Below are 16,694 nucleotides of genomic sequence, written 5' to 3'. Positions count from 1 at the left end.
TAAAAAACAGTAGAGGTCACCGGTACTTGCAATTGCAACCTCTGCCCACAAGGGGACACGCCAGGTTTCATATTAATTTACTTTTACTCTTTTTTTGCAGCAGCAATACTGCAATCAGTCAATCTAAAATAGTGCGCCTAATATTTGTACGTAATTTTTTTTTTCTGAATATATAAAAGAATAGAAGATCTCAAAGACCATTTCATCTTAATTATATTCAGTTTATTTGCATTGTCTACAACTAAAGTCACGTCAGAACATTTTGGAAGGCTACAAACTCAGTTTAAGCATTTAAGATTATATTAAATAAATCAGTAAAGTCCAACAGTGTTCAAATTTAAAAAATCAATCTACAGAGTGAATCAATTGCAACAATTGTTTAATTTTGTTTAATATTCGGTTCAACCTCCAACTGAGCTGGCAATAAGAGAAAAACAGTTTTAACAGAGTGAGGTACATCAAAGCCAGATGCTTGAGAGAGAGAGAGAGAGAGAGTAAGGGACCACAAACCAATTTCTGTTAGCAATTTGACTTGAGCCATGTATTAAAACTTCTTTACCCTGGACATCCCCTTGCCAACATGAAACATGGTGGTGGCAGCATCATGCTGTGGGGGTGAGTTTCTATGGCAGAGGCAGAGATGCTATACATGGTTGCATTGAGACTGGGACAGAGGTTCACCTTTCAGCATGTCAACAGTCTTAAACAACAAGCCTGTGTTTGTGCTTCAGAATGACTCAGTCAAAGTCCACACACCTTTAAGATTGTGTGGCAATTGATAGTGTCCATTAAACCTGACAAGTGTGCAAAGCTGGTAGAGGCACACCTTCAAGTAACTTGTAGTTGCAGCAAATGATGGTTTTACAAATTGAAAGAACAAAAATATACCATGCAATTCTTGGATTTCCATTTCCTAATAAATCTGAAAACAACCAGGTGTCATTTCCCTTCCACCATATGCACTACTCTGTGCTGTTTACTACATAAAAGCCCAATACAGTACACAGAATTTTGTGGTTGTTAACTGAGAACATTTTAATAGGCTAGAGGCATATGAATACTTCAATAAGGTACAGTTTATACTGTCACATTGTGTGATCAAAGCCGATTCTTCAGCCTCACACATCCTGCAAAGTTGAAAGTATCGGTTCAGTATTGTCCACTTGTTTACATTTCTGTGGATTTAACAATCAACTAAGCATGAGCATAACAAAAGAAAATACACAGTGCAAAAAGAAAAGCCTGAACTATCAAAACTGTATCAGTTAATGTTTCTCCTCCCCTATTCTTTGCATTCAGAGTTTGGGATTTTAAGACCCCATGTGACTTCATCTGTCATGGCGACAGCAGGCTAGACAGAACCTGTTTTTGCACTCAGACAAAAGGGAGGAGCAGGGGTAGATAAAGAATCAGTTGTTCAAGTCGAGGCACCAAAAAGAAAAGCATGAAAATTCCTTCTAGTAGAGTGAAAGCCCAGAAAGTTGGCCTCAAACACGGAGAGAGTCGTCTACAGAGTTTTATGAACTGGTTAAAGAGGAGTTTAGATGTGGACAGCTACTCCTGGCTTTTTTTCTTTTTTTAAAGCATGGTTTCATTTATTAAAAGACATTGTCTTTTACAATCTGCCTCAATATACAAAATGTAACAGTCCATGTTTAATTAAATCATAATTTAACTGGGCTTAACCACATTTTCTGGAGAGCTGGTTTAGATTTTACAATCCTTACTATGAGGAACTTACTCCAAGGTCACTAGAATCCAGATCTTAAGCAGAACTGATCTAAAAAAAACACACAGCACTGCAATATTTAAAAGCAACAAATAGCAAATACTTTACTTAAGATACATTCAAATTTAATTTATTTAATTTATTTTTATCTCCCTACATCATTTCCAAATCCAGCAAATTTTCTTTCAGAGGTAATCTTTTTAAATTAACAACCAGTTTGCTAGCTTTAACTAGTTAGCTTTAACAAATTGTCAGTTGTTTAACAAGTAGGTTTCTTAGTGAAATTTTACAAAGGATTGTATTATAACAAGCAAACACATCTGTATCATATTCAGTTATTGTTTTTTGGTTCAATAAAAATTAATAATTATATATATACTGTATATCCAAACTGAACTTAAACATAATTCTAGTTTTTACTTGAGAAATATTACAAATAATGTCAGCAAAATTATAAAAAAAATGAAGATAAGTTATATCAGCGTTACAGCAGAAAGCAGGTATGTGCTTTAAAACAACAAACGTAACCTTTTCTATGTCTGACACAAGCTTAAGCTAAAGCTTTCCTCTTTTAGGCTGGTTAGGATTAATAAAATTATTTGATTAATTTATTCTATTTATTTATTTATTTGCTAAATGGAAAATTACTTTCTAAAAACTTTCTTCAAACACAAAAAATTACATATTTTTCTTCAGTATCCTGCCATTGTCTCAAATGTACTGATATTTACATTTACTTTCCCCTTTGCCTCGGAATTCTCTTCTCTTTGTTAAGAGCTTGGCATACTGGCACCTGTGGTCGGAGTTCATCCTACAATCGGTAGGTTGCCAGTTTGGTCCCTGCACTGTTAAAGGGCCCGGTGGCCCCAGTGAATGGCAGACTGATCTTTGTCAGGGCAACTGTGGTTACGACCCAGTAGCCTACAAACATCAGCGTGTGAATGACTGAATGTAGTGTCAAGGGCTTTGGAAACCTGGTAAAGCGCTATAAAAGTGCAAACCATTTAACAGCCAGATTTTTTGCGGCTATTCTGGATGGTGTAATTTTTCATCAGTCTTGTATTACAAATTTACGTAAGAGGATTAGGGCCACCGGAAAAAAAAAAAAAAGAATTCTGAGTTTAAAGTCAGAAATCTGACTTTTTTCCCCGGCGGCCCTAATCCTCTTCCGTACAAATTTAACGAGAAACTTCTTTTTTTTTTTTTTAATTGAATTGAAATCAAAATTTGTTACGAATCTTTGCACCGGAAGCTTATTTGTAAAGCACAATCTAGTTCCACTCCTGCTTTTACTCTGAAAGGCCGACCGGATATAGTTTGGAATCTGACTGCGATTGATCACAGTGGAACACCGAGACAGGACGAAGAAGAGATAAGAACCGAACTTTGTGTGGGCGACTCATTTCAAACAATTATATCGACTTGACTTTGTTTTAAAAGCAGTTTTTTTTTAGCGTTTTGTTTTTTCCTTTAAACTATCCCGGAGCTAAAGAACTTGTCCAAGTCTGCTGTCGGATTATTTTCCTGTTGTTCAAAGTAAACGCTGATTAGAAACCAAACCGCTTGGAAGTTGATGCGAGTTTTTTTTTTCTTTTCAAACCACGAAGACATTTCCTGAGTGGATAACCTGGAATGTGTGTTCAGCTGCTTCCCCGGGAAAATACACCACTCTGACCTGAACACAGGCTGTATGGGTAACAAAGAGGAGCTCTAACGTGCGAGAATGTTCCTTTTACCAGGTTGCCTGGCTTTTTACAGTCAAAATAAAATGACCGCCACACCAGGATGGGATGGGAATTATAAATGAGTCTTCCCCCCCTCCCTTCAAACAAAGAAGCACACCTCTGTCGGATTGGAGCAGCGTCAAGCGAAGAGGGAAAACCTTGCGGGAAATGGAGCAGGAAGGCTCGTTGGAGCCAAACAACACACAGGCTGAGGTTTCTGTATCGTTAGCCCCGTCCGAGCTGCTCCTCCGCCCTGTTTAGTACCAGAGCATTCCTCCTCGTTACCAAATGCACCAGCCGGGTTTCCACTAGTCGTGTGTGGGGGTTAAAGAAAAAAGAAATGAGGCTGGACTGGCTGCAGTTGGTAGTGGTTTTGCTGCTGAGTGGCCTCCGTGGCTCCGCGGTGCCGTTCGCCTGCAAAACCTCCGACGAAGGGCCGAAGAGCGGAGGGAAAAGCCCGGCATCCGACAGGAAGGTGGTCTGCAGCAACATGGAGCTCCATCAGGTGTTGCCTGCGGACTCCTTCCCCAACAGAACAGTCATACTGTGAGTTTCAGTCACTGTAAAACACCCACACACTTCTGTTACAGTCGTTGTTGATCTGTAAAACATGTTATCGATACACTTTTCACAATTGAAATGGTAAAAGTGTGGCTTTGTCAGCCTCTTTCACTGTTAACACTTTCAAATGTAACGAGTGCATCCAGCCTTCTCCATGAGCAAACTAATTAGTAAATACGGTCCACCTGTGTGCAATTTAATTCCAGTGTGAATGCAGCTGCTCTGTCATGGTCGTAGGGTTTATTAGAGAACCTTTAGTGAGTAAAAAACATCATGAAAAAAGAGGGAACACCGTAGATGGTAAAGTGCTAAAGTTGTAAAAGAACATTATTCTGGGAAGAGTCCCAGAACAACTATTGGCTCTGCATGTCACAAGTTTGGCTCTTATGAAGAATGCCAAGGGAAAGTTAGTTAATGGGGAAAAATGTATTAAACTTTTTAAAAGCCTAAAAGTACATTTAAAACAGTTGATAGATTCACCTTCCAAAGGGACAACAGCACCAAACATTCAAGCGGGGCGTGATAAGTTTAGATTGGTACATATCAGTCTTCGAATGGCCAAGTCAAAGGTCAGATCAAAATTCAATTGAGAATGCGTGGTTCAGAGTTGAAATGCCATTCAATCCAATTTGACCGAACTCCATCTCTCTTACACAAATGGTTGGCAAACATTTCAGCCTCTAGATGTGCAAACCTGCTAGAGACATTCATCAAAAAGACTTTCAGCTATAATTGCAGTAATTGGTTCTTCAAACTATTGATGCAGAGGAGCTTTCTTAGTATAAAACACTGACAAACATGTATTGTTTTATGTCCGCTACACAAATATGCACTATTTTGTGTCTGTCTCAATAAATGGATTGAAAACAGAAGATATGAAGAAATTCAGGTAGTGCAAAAACTTTTTTTACTGTCTCTCCAGTCATGCTACTGAATTCATGTGACACCCCGTCTATGAGGCATTTACAAGAGCTTACAAGTCATGAATTAAGCCTTGTGGGGATTTTACATCAGGATGTGACTCAGTCTATGATAGGATTATTTTTCAGATTTAGCTCTTGACAGCACACACCTGAGTAAGCAGCATGCTTATACTCCTTTAGAGCAGTACTAAGTCTTGTTTTTACTTTCATTTTCCATGATGTTTTATTGGCTGTGGGCTTAAAATACACACTGTACACACTTCATATATATTGGTATTTGAACTCATTTTATGGTTTTGTGTTGTATTTCATGGATTCCAAATAAGTTGATAGAACCAGTCAGGATTTCTTAGATGACTTTTTCTAATTGCTGCTAAGTGATCTTTGTTGTGTGTAACCAGTGTACACACATTGTAGATTTTTAATTCTGCACAGAAGCAGTGAATTAATGTTTTTGCAGGAACACTGACACTTGCCAATTAGACTGGTGCCTGAAGCCACTTTTTCCTTCCTCTGGAACCGAACATAAGCTGGAATAGGCTCACTCTGGTGTGAACCTGGGTGGAGCTGAACACCTGGCCTGTCTATAAAACAGGCTTTATACTTTTTCAGTGTGACTACCTTCCTCTGCCGCTGCCACGAGGGTTTTCTTTGGTGTTTAACAGTGTTAAACATTCATTAACAAGTCACCTCAAAGTGCTGCTTGTGTTTGCATTGAGTACATTTTGTAAACTTTTATTTCTGGGAAACAATCTGACTTTATTGTAGGACACAGTTTTGTGTATTGGGAGCCTAGATTTGCTGTTGTTGGTGCTTCATTCCACCAGAAATGGTTTTCTTTAATTCAAAATTTCAACTCGCGTCAAGCTCCTGAACTTCAGTGCAGCTCAAATATCTTGTTCTTTTTACTCGTGTTTACCTAAGTAAATTTAATCATCTAGTTACTATGGAAACAGATTGACGTGTAGAGTTCCTGGTTTACCATGCTTGACCGTGGCCTGGGTACCGCTGTGTGTTTGAACTTTGCATAAAAGTCAAGGCTGTCGTGGAAACCTTGAAAATGGTCCGTCGTTGCTTTTCTGTCTCACACTATGAAGCTTTTTTCACTTTGTCTGTGGATATAAACTCACTATGTAGTTTTTTTTATTTTCTAGACACTAGAAAATTATTGTTGAGTATTGGGTAGACATAATTTAAAATTAAGCCTTGACTTCAGCATGTGCCTTTTTTTTTGTAAACTATTGTTTTGTAAAATACCGTCTCATTTTGCTTTCTTTTCTTGTAACTTGGTCAATTTACCAAAATATTATCTGATCTAAAAAAAACTCTAGTATCCTTAACTTTTTTCCTCCATCAATACAATATCCCCACCACTTTTTGTGAACTTTAGTATCATAACCATTAAAAATATACATTAATTTTTAACTTTTTATGCCTGAAGCATATTCCAGTTTCAAAAGTTGCAGACGTGGTATTGATGTCGATTATGGCACAATATCTTGTGGAGCTCTAGGTGATGTATTTTGCAAACCATTGACTATCATGTTGGAAATTGGGAGATTTTGTTGTTCAAAAAGACGCTTCATTTTAATTATTGTTTCCACAGATCTGGGAAACACAGTGATTTGATCATTGACCAAGAAAAAAAATCATTTGTTGATAAATGCTCAATTAAGTCTTAATTTCATACTCTTGCTAATTTTTGATTAGTCATTTAAGAAAACATGAATAAATTTAAGTGGGAGATTATTTTGCCGATTATAAAATGAGGTTATTGATGCAGCGTTCTATGGATTTGAGACCAATTTTACTACCTATGTGATGAATTGGGGCGACCAAAGCAATTCCAAATAGATATTTAGAATTGCTTTGGGATTAACTGTGCATAAATGGATAGGAAACCAACAGTTCTTGTTTTTTTCTGCTAAGCTGCTGTGCATTTGGCATCACCTTTTGAACGACAGATTTTATCTTTGCCGTCAATGAGCTCAGTCACAGAAATCTCTGCTTTGACTCTCCGTAGAGAGGCCTGACCGTAAAGAAGGTAAAAATTTATGTCTCAAAACCTTCTCAGTTGAGGCGACTGGGAAGCATGAATCCTGCCTCAGAGCTTACATTCTTGGTGTAAACAGAGACCCGTTCATTAGCCGTGGGCACACATCTCACAGACGATTTCCTGTTTTCACTTATCAGGCGTTCCACTTTTAACAAACAACGAGCAGACTTCTTCTTGAGTTGTGCCACAAAACCTGCAAATCTATCCGTGCGAGTTTGTACCTGTGCAGTTGCAAAGGTGCTCAACGTAAAGGACTGATGGAGTGGCTCTACCCTGACATGTGGTGTGTAAAGTTGTTGACTGCAGTTCAGCTTTGGAATCAGAGACAAAACATAGAGAAAAACCTGAGTAATGCATTCCCTGAACTCGACCGCCTTAGTAATCCGAGAGGAAATGACACAAATGTGTTTACAGCTGGTCTGTCCACCCATGCCAGAGGAGGCCCTCTGCTAAGTTACGAGTGCTCCAATTTGGCCTTTAGCTCTTGAGAGTCGAAAAGTTTGAGTGGGCAGGTGTGTGCGCAGGAGTTCTTATTTCACCCTCCATAACCTCTCACACAGGAACTGACTGATCCAGCTTATATTTCTTTTCAGGACTGGTTTTGTGTATTCAAGATCTCTTCCCCTAGAGCAACCGGGTTGGATTTTTGTGAATAAGTGCTCCTGGTTTTATCTCCTGCAGAGCAGTGCAGGATTTATGTGAGAAACATCCCTGGGAAATGTGTGCTTAGCGCAATGGCTCATCAGGGTGCTATAAACTAACTGGTTTCACTGTCCAAACTGGGGATAGTACTCAGATCTGTGTAGAGTCGGACCGTTCTTCATGTCCGTGATCTCTTTGATTTGCTTCGTTGTTCCAAATGTCTTTGAAGTATTTGTGCAAAGGGAACACAGGCGCTTTCAGTCTCGTATTTGTTTTGTAGGAGCGTTTCTGCCATGCTTTTGGTGCACACTAATGGAATGTCCCCTTGTGGTGTTCTTAAGTGGTTTTGCAGGGTTTGCAATGGAAAGCCAAAAAGTTCTGAAGACGAGGCCCTGACAGCTGCATATCCATTCAGTTTTCAGACCAACTGAGCTTTTATTTTGCAGGGTCGTCATTCTCTCCGCCATTCTCTTTGAAAGCAGATCCATCCAGTGTCCAGACTTTAGTTGGCTTACAATTGTATATTTTGCATCAGTTTTTTTTTTCCCCCCTCAAAACCGAAATGCGAATCTAACTTTTAGGTTATTTTTATATATTTAAAAGAAGATGATACAGTTTTGTAATTTAACAGAATTTTTTATTTTTTTTTACCAGGCCCTAACTGAGGTAAATCAATAGTCCTTTTAATATAGTGCCCTAGAGTTCTAGTTTATTCTTGTTCGTCACAGTTTTAGTTGTGATAAACTAGAGATGGGAAGTTTTAATAAATATATTTGTTTCATCCCACTTTGTAGCTTGTGTTCAAAAGTTGCTCTTTTAGTCACTAGTCACTTAATGTTGGTCTGGCTCAAATTTCAGATCCTAGGTTCTCGATCATATCTGATCATCTCTTTTTAATGTTAGTGTATTATATAATTTTATTTTTTTTTTACACAGATGCTAAATACGATAGGCAATTGTATTTGCTTCTCATTTATAGCTTGTTTTTGCAGATATATTCCCAATCAAATGTGTCTTTATTTGAATGTGCCCAGCCATTTTCAGCTGTTTGGATCTGAACAGGTCAAAAGTCACATAATCCAACAGTTTGGATTATGTGAATAGTTGGATATTGACTTGACATTTAATGTCGCATTAAAGGAGTAAAGATATTGCAAGGGATCAAGAACAATTTCTAAATATTTATATATACTGGATGTATTAACTCTAAACCTTAAGCTGAAATGCAGCTGGAAGTATTTTGAAAATTGCTGAATCTGAAGATGCAACAGACACTCATACTTGTGGACATTTATACATCAAAAGAATGAAGAAAATGTTGCATGAATTTTTAATTGCTTTCTACTTATAGATGTCACCAAAACCATAAATTATGTTATGTAAAACCAATTGGGACTTTTATTTGCACTTATCTTAGGCTTTAAGCTAAGATAAAATCCAGGCCATATTAATCTGTAGGGGAAATTGCACATTTAAAGATAATATCTTTGATAAACATCATTAAGATTGACAAAATCTGTAGAAGTAAACACAGGATGTGAGTGTCGACAGGATCATTTAGCAGATTTTTCTTGGCATAAGAACAAGCATGTTTTACTTAATATAAATGCCTGTAGACTCTTCTCTGCTGTTAGAGGGCTGACCTGGAAAAAACTTCCCTTCACTATGAACAGAGTCTGGAGACGTCAGGCTGGCGTGCAGAGACAGGTCCGTAGAGAAGTAGATGAATAGAGTGCAGACTTCCTTTCCACAGATTCTGAGTCAAATGGGTGGTATTTTTTTTATTTTTTATTTTTCACTTTGCTTTATTGATAAAAATCAGACACGAGACTTGCCATAAAGACTTTCTTCTTTCTGCAGTCAAAGCAGAGCCCAGCATTCTGTTGTCACTACCCTGTCATGAGGAACAGTGTTGGATAAGGCGGCGTGCAAAGACTTAACGGGTGGAGATGGACAGAAGCCAACACAAGGCCGCATGACTTTTTGGAAATCTCCCGTTATTAAACGTAAAGAAACTTCGGAATCACCAGACATTACATGTCCACTTGATCTTTGATTAGAATAACATAATCTAGTTCCTAGACTTTTTTTTCCCTTTATTTATTTTTTTTTTACTTCTTTCTTTGAAGATTAAAGAAAGACGTTTGGTAATATTAAACGGCTTCCATCAATTTATTCGCATTTGAGTTTTGTAGATGTCAAGAGAATCAATACATACTACTGTCAAATGTTGGTGGATTTAACAGTCAAATTCTATGTTTGTTCCCACGGAGAAAAATAGAAAACCTTAATCAAGTCTCCTCTGTCCAACCCCGGTAATGAAACCCCTTCAACACCCTGTAATAGTTCCAGGATTGCCTCAGGTTGCGGGTGCAGCTGACATGCATGTCACTAACCAGCATGTTCCCTCCCTGCAGGCCAGAAACAAACTCTGACCACAAATCCCTGCTGTGGATTTCTGGCCTATTGGTTTTTAACACCCTTCAGGGTGAAGTTTCAAAAGAGACTGAACAGAACACAAAGTTTGGTTTGTTGTACGTCAGCATTGCTGAAGCAAATTATTTTGTAGAATCCAGTTAATCATCCAAAAAAACGTGTAGATTTTTAAAAAAGATTTCCTCTTAGTTGGAAATGAAATAAAATTAAGAGGTATTTAGTCCCTTACTTGGGGTGTAATGAACAAGTAACGCAACAGTAAAAGATTTGTTCAGTTTGTCACCGTCACTATCTGTCATTCCTACTGGAAGCCCAAAATGACTTAAGAATAGTAGAGAAATGTTTTACAGCTACAGTGAGGTGAAGCCATGTTGACTGCAACTAGCCAGAGCTCAAGAAATATTGTGATGCCTTAGCAATGTGAGATTTCATTGTTACATCCTAGTGGTTACATATCACATGGAACAGTCGATGTTCCACATGATGTAATGTGTTCAAATGAGCATGATAAAGGCAGCCATCCTTCCACCATTTGATAAAAGACACTGCATCCCTTTTGAATCCACTTTCATACACACATTCACTGTCTGTGTCGGGTTGGCTCAGAGGAAACATTTGTTTTCCTGCAGCTAATTAGTTGAACATTATGTGTGATTATTTTGACTGAAATTCTTGCAGCACAATATACCAGGAAGGCACATCTGAGAGTTGCATCCTTTTTTCCAAAGTCAGCTGTGTTTTAATTGCCTTTCTTGCTTAGTAATTTCCATCTTTGTTGTCTCCGCAGAATTCTAAACAACAACAAGATTCAGGAACTGAGAAATGGAGCCTTCTCTGGATTGTCTACGTTGGAAAAGTTGTAAGTACGGCTGCCGAGTAAAATTAATTCACTTGAATTATAATCTGCTTTTTGAATGTCTCTGCAAAGCAGAATAGTTGTAGTAATGGACTCCAACTGAAGATCACAGTTGGTTTACTTTCAGTGTGTTTCAATATGTGCTCAATGCAGCCACTTCTGCATCTTCGCTAGCATCTCATTAAGGAACTTTAAACCATGTAAAAGATTTGACGGAAAGTTTTTTGCAAATTTAAACCCATCGTTTTTGTAGAACTTGCCTGCAGGCACATACTGAAAATAGTTAGGGAGTCTGCTACTAAAATAGCAGCATGGTGTCTTGTTTGTAATATTTACTAGCAAATTAAACTAGATGTTGTGTTTACAAGAGTTTTATATTTGAGCCGTCAGACAGCGTAACGGCTCCAGTGAGAACATGTCTACACACTCCATCCTAAAATGAGAATTTTTATGTCTAATCTTAATCTTTGCTTATTCATGAAGCAATCGTATTCAGCCTAATGCAATCAGTGGAGGCTGCTTACATGGCAGCCGCTTTTTAAACTTAGTTGGTTCTTAATCATGTAGGGCACTTGAACATAGCCAAAAGGTTAGATTTTAAAGTGAAAGAGAAGATGTAAAAGTAAAGTGGAAAATAATAAAGACTGGTACAGTACAACAACATGTACTTGACCTGTATGTGAGGTGATAAGAAGTAATTTAATTTTGTTTAGAAATGTTGATGTGAAACCTGTCTTTTCTGTTCCTAAAATGTATTTTTTAACATATTTGTTTTGTATATAAGATTATTCCAGAAAACTTAAGACTTTTTGTGGAAAGCATTTTTAAACCTTACCCAACAGATAACACATTTTTATTGTCAAAGCCTTAAATTTCATCCAAAAGCGCATCAGCAGAAGTAACCCATCCCTCCACAAGAAAAGCTTTGTCATGCAGAATGGAGGGATTCACAAAACACAAGCTGGGATCCTGCCAATGGAATATGAAAGACCCAAAAAATATGAAGCACCCAGCAGCTCTGAGGTTCAGTAAGTCAGGGCTGTCTGTCTATTCTGGAAGACTGGAGGTCGTAGTAGAAAGGGGCTAATTATAGGAAGTGTTGTCTGCCTGGTGACAAGCTCTTGACAAACAGCTGCTTGGATATTCCTGGGATTCCATTATTTGATAATGGGAAGTGGGTGCCCTGAGGATTAGTCAAAGTGCAAAAGAATAATTTCTACATTGGCCATTCAAGGTAGCATGAACTTTATGCACAAATTTTACAGAACAACTTAAAATGGTTTTCGCAAACAAAAACCATTGTTTGCAAATGACTTTGTTAGTAACACTTACATGAAGTTTAACACTAAATGTTACCGTTTAGTGTCAAACATTGCTTTCATCTCGCAGGTTCTGCTTTCGAGAGACTTGATGAAATGGGAAGTTAAATAAGAAGAGTGCTTCTTATTTAAGAACCTTCACCAACATGAAGGTGATTGGTCAGATTTGCGGGAAAGTTGTGATGACAGGTGAAAATAGCAATTTGTGCAAAATTTGTGAATGATTGATGAATTTGCATTCACAATTGCGATCGCAACATTGAACTTCCTGGAGGGAGTGGTTGAAGCAGCCAACAGGGCCACAGTTAACTCTGGGGGAGCAGCAGAGATCCACAGCTCAGGTCGATGGAGCTAGGACTATTTTGCGAAAAATATTGGGATCAAGTTTACAGGAGACTCTGAAAGACTGAAAATTGTTCTGATAAATATTTTTGAAAACCATGCATCATTTTCTTTCCACTTCACAACTATGCAGTGCATTGCGGTTGGTATTCATAAAATTTGTCGCTGCAATGCTCCATTTGCTTTCTTGGCTTCCCCAAGAGACTCATATAAGACCTAAACCAACGCAGGGTGGTTTCTGACATATCTGTCGGTTTTTCTCTTGGCTCCCTTTACTGATTGAGAAACATCATCCGTGTCATCCGACTCTGCTGCTGCGGCCTGGAATGTTACAATCCGTACTTCCTTCCTACACAGAGATTCAGAACGTGGCTCTGGGCCTGAGCATATGGGCCACCAGTGATTTATCACTCGGGAATGGCTTCATGCAGATAAAATAACCAGACCATTAATGGCCCCACTTTTACCCAAGGCTACAATAACACATGAGCGCATTGATATGGAATTTTAAGTGCACAATCCTCCTCGCTTTAAGCTCAGGCTGCCAAGAAAATGAGCAAAAACTGACTGCTGTTCTCCCTGTTTTAGAGAGACTTTCACTATGAGCACTATAAATTACATAAGTCGTATTCTTCCAAATCCTTGCTCATTATTTGTTCCTCCTGAATCGCATATTTACAGAGCGGCCTTGATTATTTCCTGTGTAGCCGAACGGCTCTCCTGGGGGCGAGTGGTTAGTTTTCAAAGCTCAGACCTTGAGGATAAAACGGAAGATCTGCTCCGAATGTGTGAAATAAAAATCTTTGATCTTTCTTAAGGAAAGCCTTGTAGGCTCTCGTATGTGATGTTTGTGAATAGCCAGCTATTCTGCCCGTCTTTGTCTCATTGCAACCCCCTCCCAGCCAACCTACTGCAGTCCATCTGCAGACAGAGAACTGAGCCTGCTCGATGGTTTGCTTGCTTTTGTGATTATAATGAGGCCAAGCCGAGGGCAGAGGTGACAGCCGTGAGATTCCCACACACACATTCACACTGAGCATGCTCCAAAACGGCACTCCTGCCTAAAATCTAAAACTCCATCACTTTGTCTGAGAGTGGTGGGTCTCTTCACTTTCACCCTCTGTTTTTTTTTCCTTTTTTTCATGTCTACAACAAAGTGCTCCCTCATTTAGAGTGACTAAATGCAGACTGAGACAGAGAGGAGTGGAGAATTGATTTCTGTCTGCACCGCTCTCTACATGAAATTGAAAAGTAACTCTAGAGGCCCCTGTTTCTGCTGGGGGCCAAAGATGTCACTGCTTGTTTTTATAAACCACTCAGAATCCCCTCTGTTGCCCCCGGACTCTCTGGAAGCAATGCTATTGAGGACAGATTATTAGATGGATGAGAAGGACCCTGAAAGAAAAGGCAATTTGTGTTGCTGTAAATAATACATTGATGGAGTTTTCCGTATATATTTTACTTTGACAGAAAAAGTGTTTAATCTGTGGGAATATTGTGATACTGTTCAGCTTTAAAAAACACAACAGGCTCAGATAGTAAATCATAGAGTAGAGCTGCTAAATATCCCGAATGGTATTCTGCATTCAGACTGCGCAATATATGACATATTTATAGTCACAACATCAGTTTCAAAAATAATTGTGTGGAGCGCAATAATTATTAGCTATAATATTCCAAGTGTTACAAGCTTGTATTTACAGGCTAATGTTATATTTAGCTGTTGGACAGAGGCCCAAGGGAACAGCCGTTCCCATCGGACACAAAAGACGTTGTCCGAAAAGTCAAAGGTCATAGAGTGATGGATGCCCAGATGAGAGAGAAAATATCACATCTCATACTGTATCATTGTCACGATATTAGCATGCGCTGTGGAATAATCTTTTTATGACTTTTCACAAAACATAAAAGAAATATGATCCAATGTTGCTGCCAATTTTTGGCCCAACATTTTAATTTGTATATATAGGATGGGGAAAAAACAGCTTTTTGTCTGGGTGTACTTAAGAGTCTTAATCAATAAATAAAATAACAATTTATAAATAATATAATTTAGCTATCTGTTTATCACAACCCATAGCAACATTTACCAACATTATCACACATCAGATGTTTTCCTGATATTATGCAGTGTTATCACACAAAATATTGGCTATTGACAATTAACGGCAGTATTAATATCTGATATCAAATCAGCCCAAAATTTTTCATATTGGTGCATTGTCACAGTAAATAAAATTTTTTATTTAAAATTAAACATAGGGTAACATTACCGTATGTGACCCTCATGACTCTAGAAATCTACTTTCCAGAGGTTAGAAATTTGACTTATTGATACATTTACAGTTTTCCTTTTTAGTTGGAGGCTTAAACTGGCTCTGTCTACTTGGATATATAACTCTGAGAGTCTTAGACTCTTGTCCTTCTTTTCTAATTGGAATGAAGTGAACAATTACATAAAAGCGACCTGATGTGAAACAACTGAATTTTGTGCATCAACACACATGCTGTAGATCGTTACCGTGCCCAGACACTGATTTAAAGAAATGAGCTTCAGGTCATCTCTTTGTCAGTAAAACATTATTTTAATGAGAGGAACACAGTTAAAAACCTATAGCAGTTGCTGAAATACTATTATGTATGGAGATGGTTCAAAAACACTTTTGAAACACAGCTTTAATGCTCTGCCAGCTGTTTCAAAGCGAGAATGTCCAGAAAAGCTGCATTTTCTATGTGCAAATAGGCTTAAAAGGTGCCAGGTCATGTGCAGTCTTCAGTCTTTGAAAAACCAAGAGTGCAGTTAGGAGTGGTTCAACATAGTTTTTCTTAACCTCATTTTAAAATTTAAAAAAAAAATCTGAGTTCATTTGCATTTTTTTGGTTTGTTGTATCTGGTTTAATTTTATGTGTATTTCAGATTCCTTAAAATTGCAACAAATGCAAAGTCTAAACAGAACAGCAACTTCTTTCAAAATGTCCTTTTACAATGGCTCTAATCTAAAACTGGTTCTGACTTGGCTACGAGGATCTTCTAAAAAATATTAGCAATTTCTTCATCCCCTCGTCTCATTTCTCACTCAGCACCTCTTTGTGGGAAGACCATCTCTGCTTGCTCACATCAAAAGTTTTCTCGAGCAATAGATGTTTTTGTCTACCGCTCGTTTGTGGTCTGGAACCCACATGTAGTTGACAGCCCATCGACATCAAACGGGCAGAGTCACCCAGCGGTGTATTGTGTGGGTTCAGGTGGCGAGTAGAGAGCCTCTTCTACCTCCGCTTTAATGAGTGACGAGGCAGTCCTGGCGCAGGTGAGCGCCGCGGGAATTCTGTGACCTCAGTCCTTTGAACCCCGGGAGAAGCAGGTGTGTGTGTGTGTGTGGGCGTGTGTGTGTGAGAGAGAAAAAAAGAGAGAGAGAGAGAGCCAAAGTACGACTTTGAGGGTCGGGTCATGACAACAGTGATGATAAGCGTTTGAGTTTGGAGGGAGGTCTGGTTGCTGCTGGATTAAAGTGCAAAACTTTTTTTTTTCCTGCTCTCCTTTAATTATAGGCATCTGTTTCTGCACCCTTTAAGTAGGAATTTTCCAAGATTGGTCTGAACTCATTTCCCTTCGCATTTTATGACCTGACCTCCTAACTGTCTGCTAATGTCTGTAAAAACCATGAAACTGTGGTTGACACGTTTTGAAAGTGTCAAAAGAAAGCTCTGGAACTTAATTAGATCCTAGTATTATAGAGTTTTTTTTGTCAAGAATTATTGATATTACTGTTGTGTAATAACTTTTTTCTTTTTGGTTTTTAGCTTCAATCGGTCAAAGGAAAAAAGTGCAACAACAAAATGGTCATTACATCTATTTTCACCCATCCTGCTGTACAAAGATTTCATTATAGGGCCAGATAATTTTCTTTAGATGGAATACATACAAAATTGTTTGAAAAGTGAAATGAAATGCAAAGTACAAAGTATTGTATAGTTTGTTGATGCGTTGTGATCCTATTTAATCAAATAATAACTGTGGGATTTTGCTGTCAAATTAAGAGATTAACAATTAAGAAGCAGGGAAACCCAATCCTTATTGGTCACTGCAGCTGTGCTTGTGTGTGTGT

The 16,694-nt window shown here is 38.3% G+C and overlaps 1 protein-coding gene across 1 annotated transcript in view; it reads left to right on the top strand.

The window, feature by feature from the left end:
• The first annotated feature begins 3,059 nt into the window (after positions 1-3,059).
• Positions 3,060-16,694, top strand: part of adgra3 (adhesion G protein-coupled receptor A3) — a 29,126-nt gene continuing 15,491 nt past the window's right edge. Inside the window, exons 1-2 of the mRNA XM_014470488.2 lie at positions 3,060-3,999; positions 10,859-10,930. Coding sequence (XP_014325974.1) covers positions 3,794-3,999; positions 10,859-10,930 — 278 coding nt within the window. The 5' untranslated portion in view covers positions 3,060-3,793. The remainder of the gene's footprint in view (positions 4,000-10,858; positions 10,931-16,694) is intronic.

The sequence above is a fragment of the Xiphophorus maculatus genome, chromosome 14 (assembly GCF_002775205.1).
Source record: "Xiphophorus maculatus strain JP 163 A chromosome 14, X_maculatus-5.0-male, whole genome shotgun sequence".
NCBI classification, from domain to species: domain Eukaryota; kingdom Metazoa; phylum Chordata; class Actinopteri; order Cyprinodontiformes; family Poeciliidae; genus Xiphophorus; species Xiphophorus maculatus.
The sequence above is the reverse complement of the archived record's forward strand: the minus strand, read 5'-3'. Positions and strand labels throughout refer to the sequence as shown.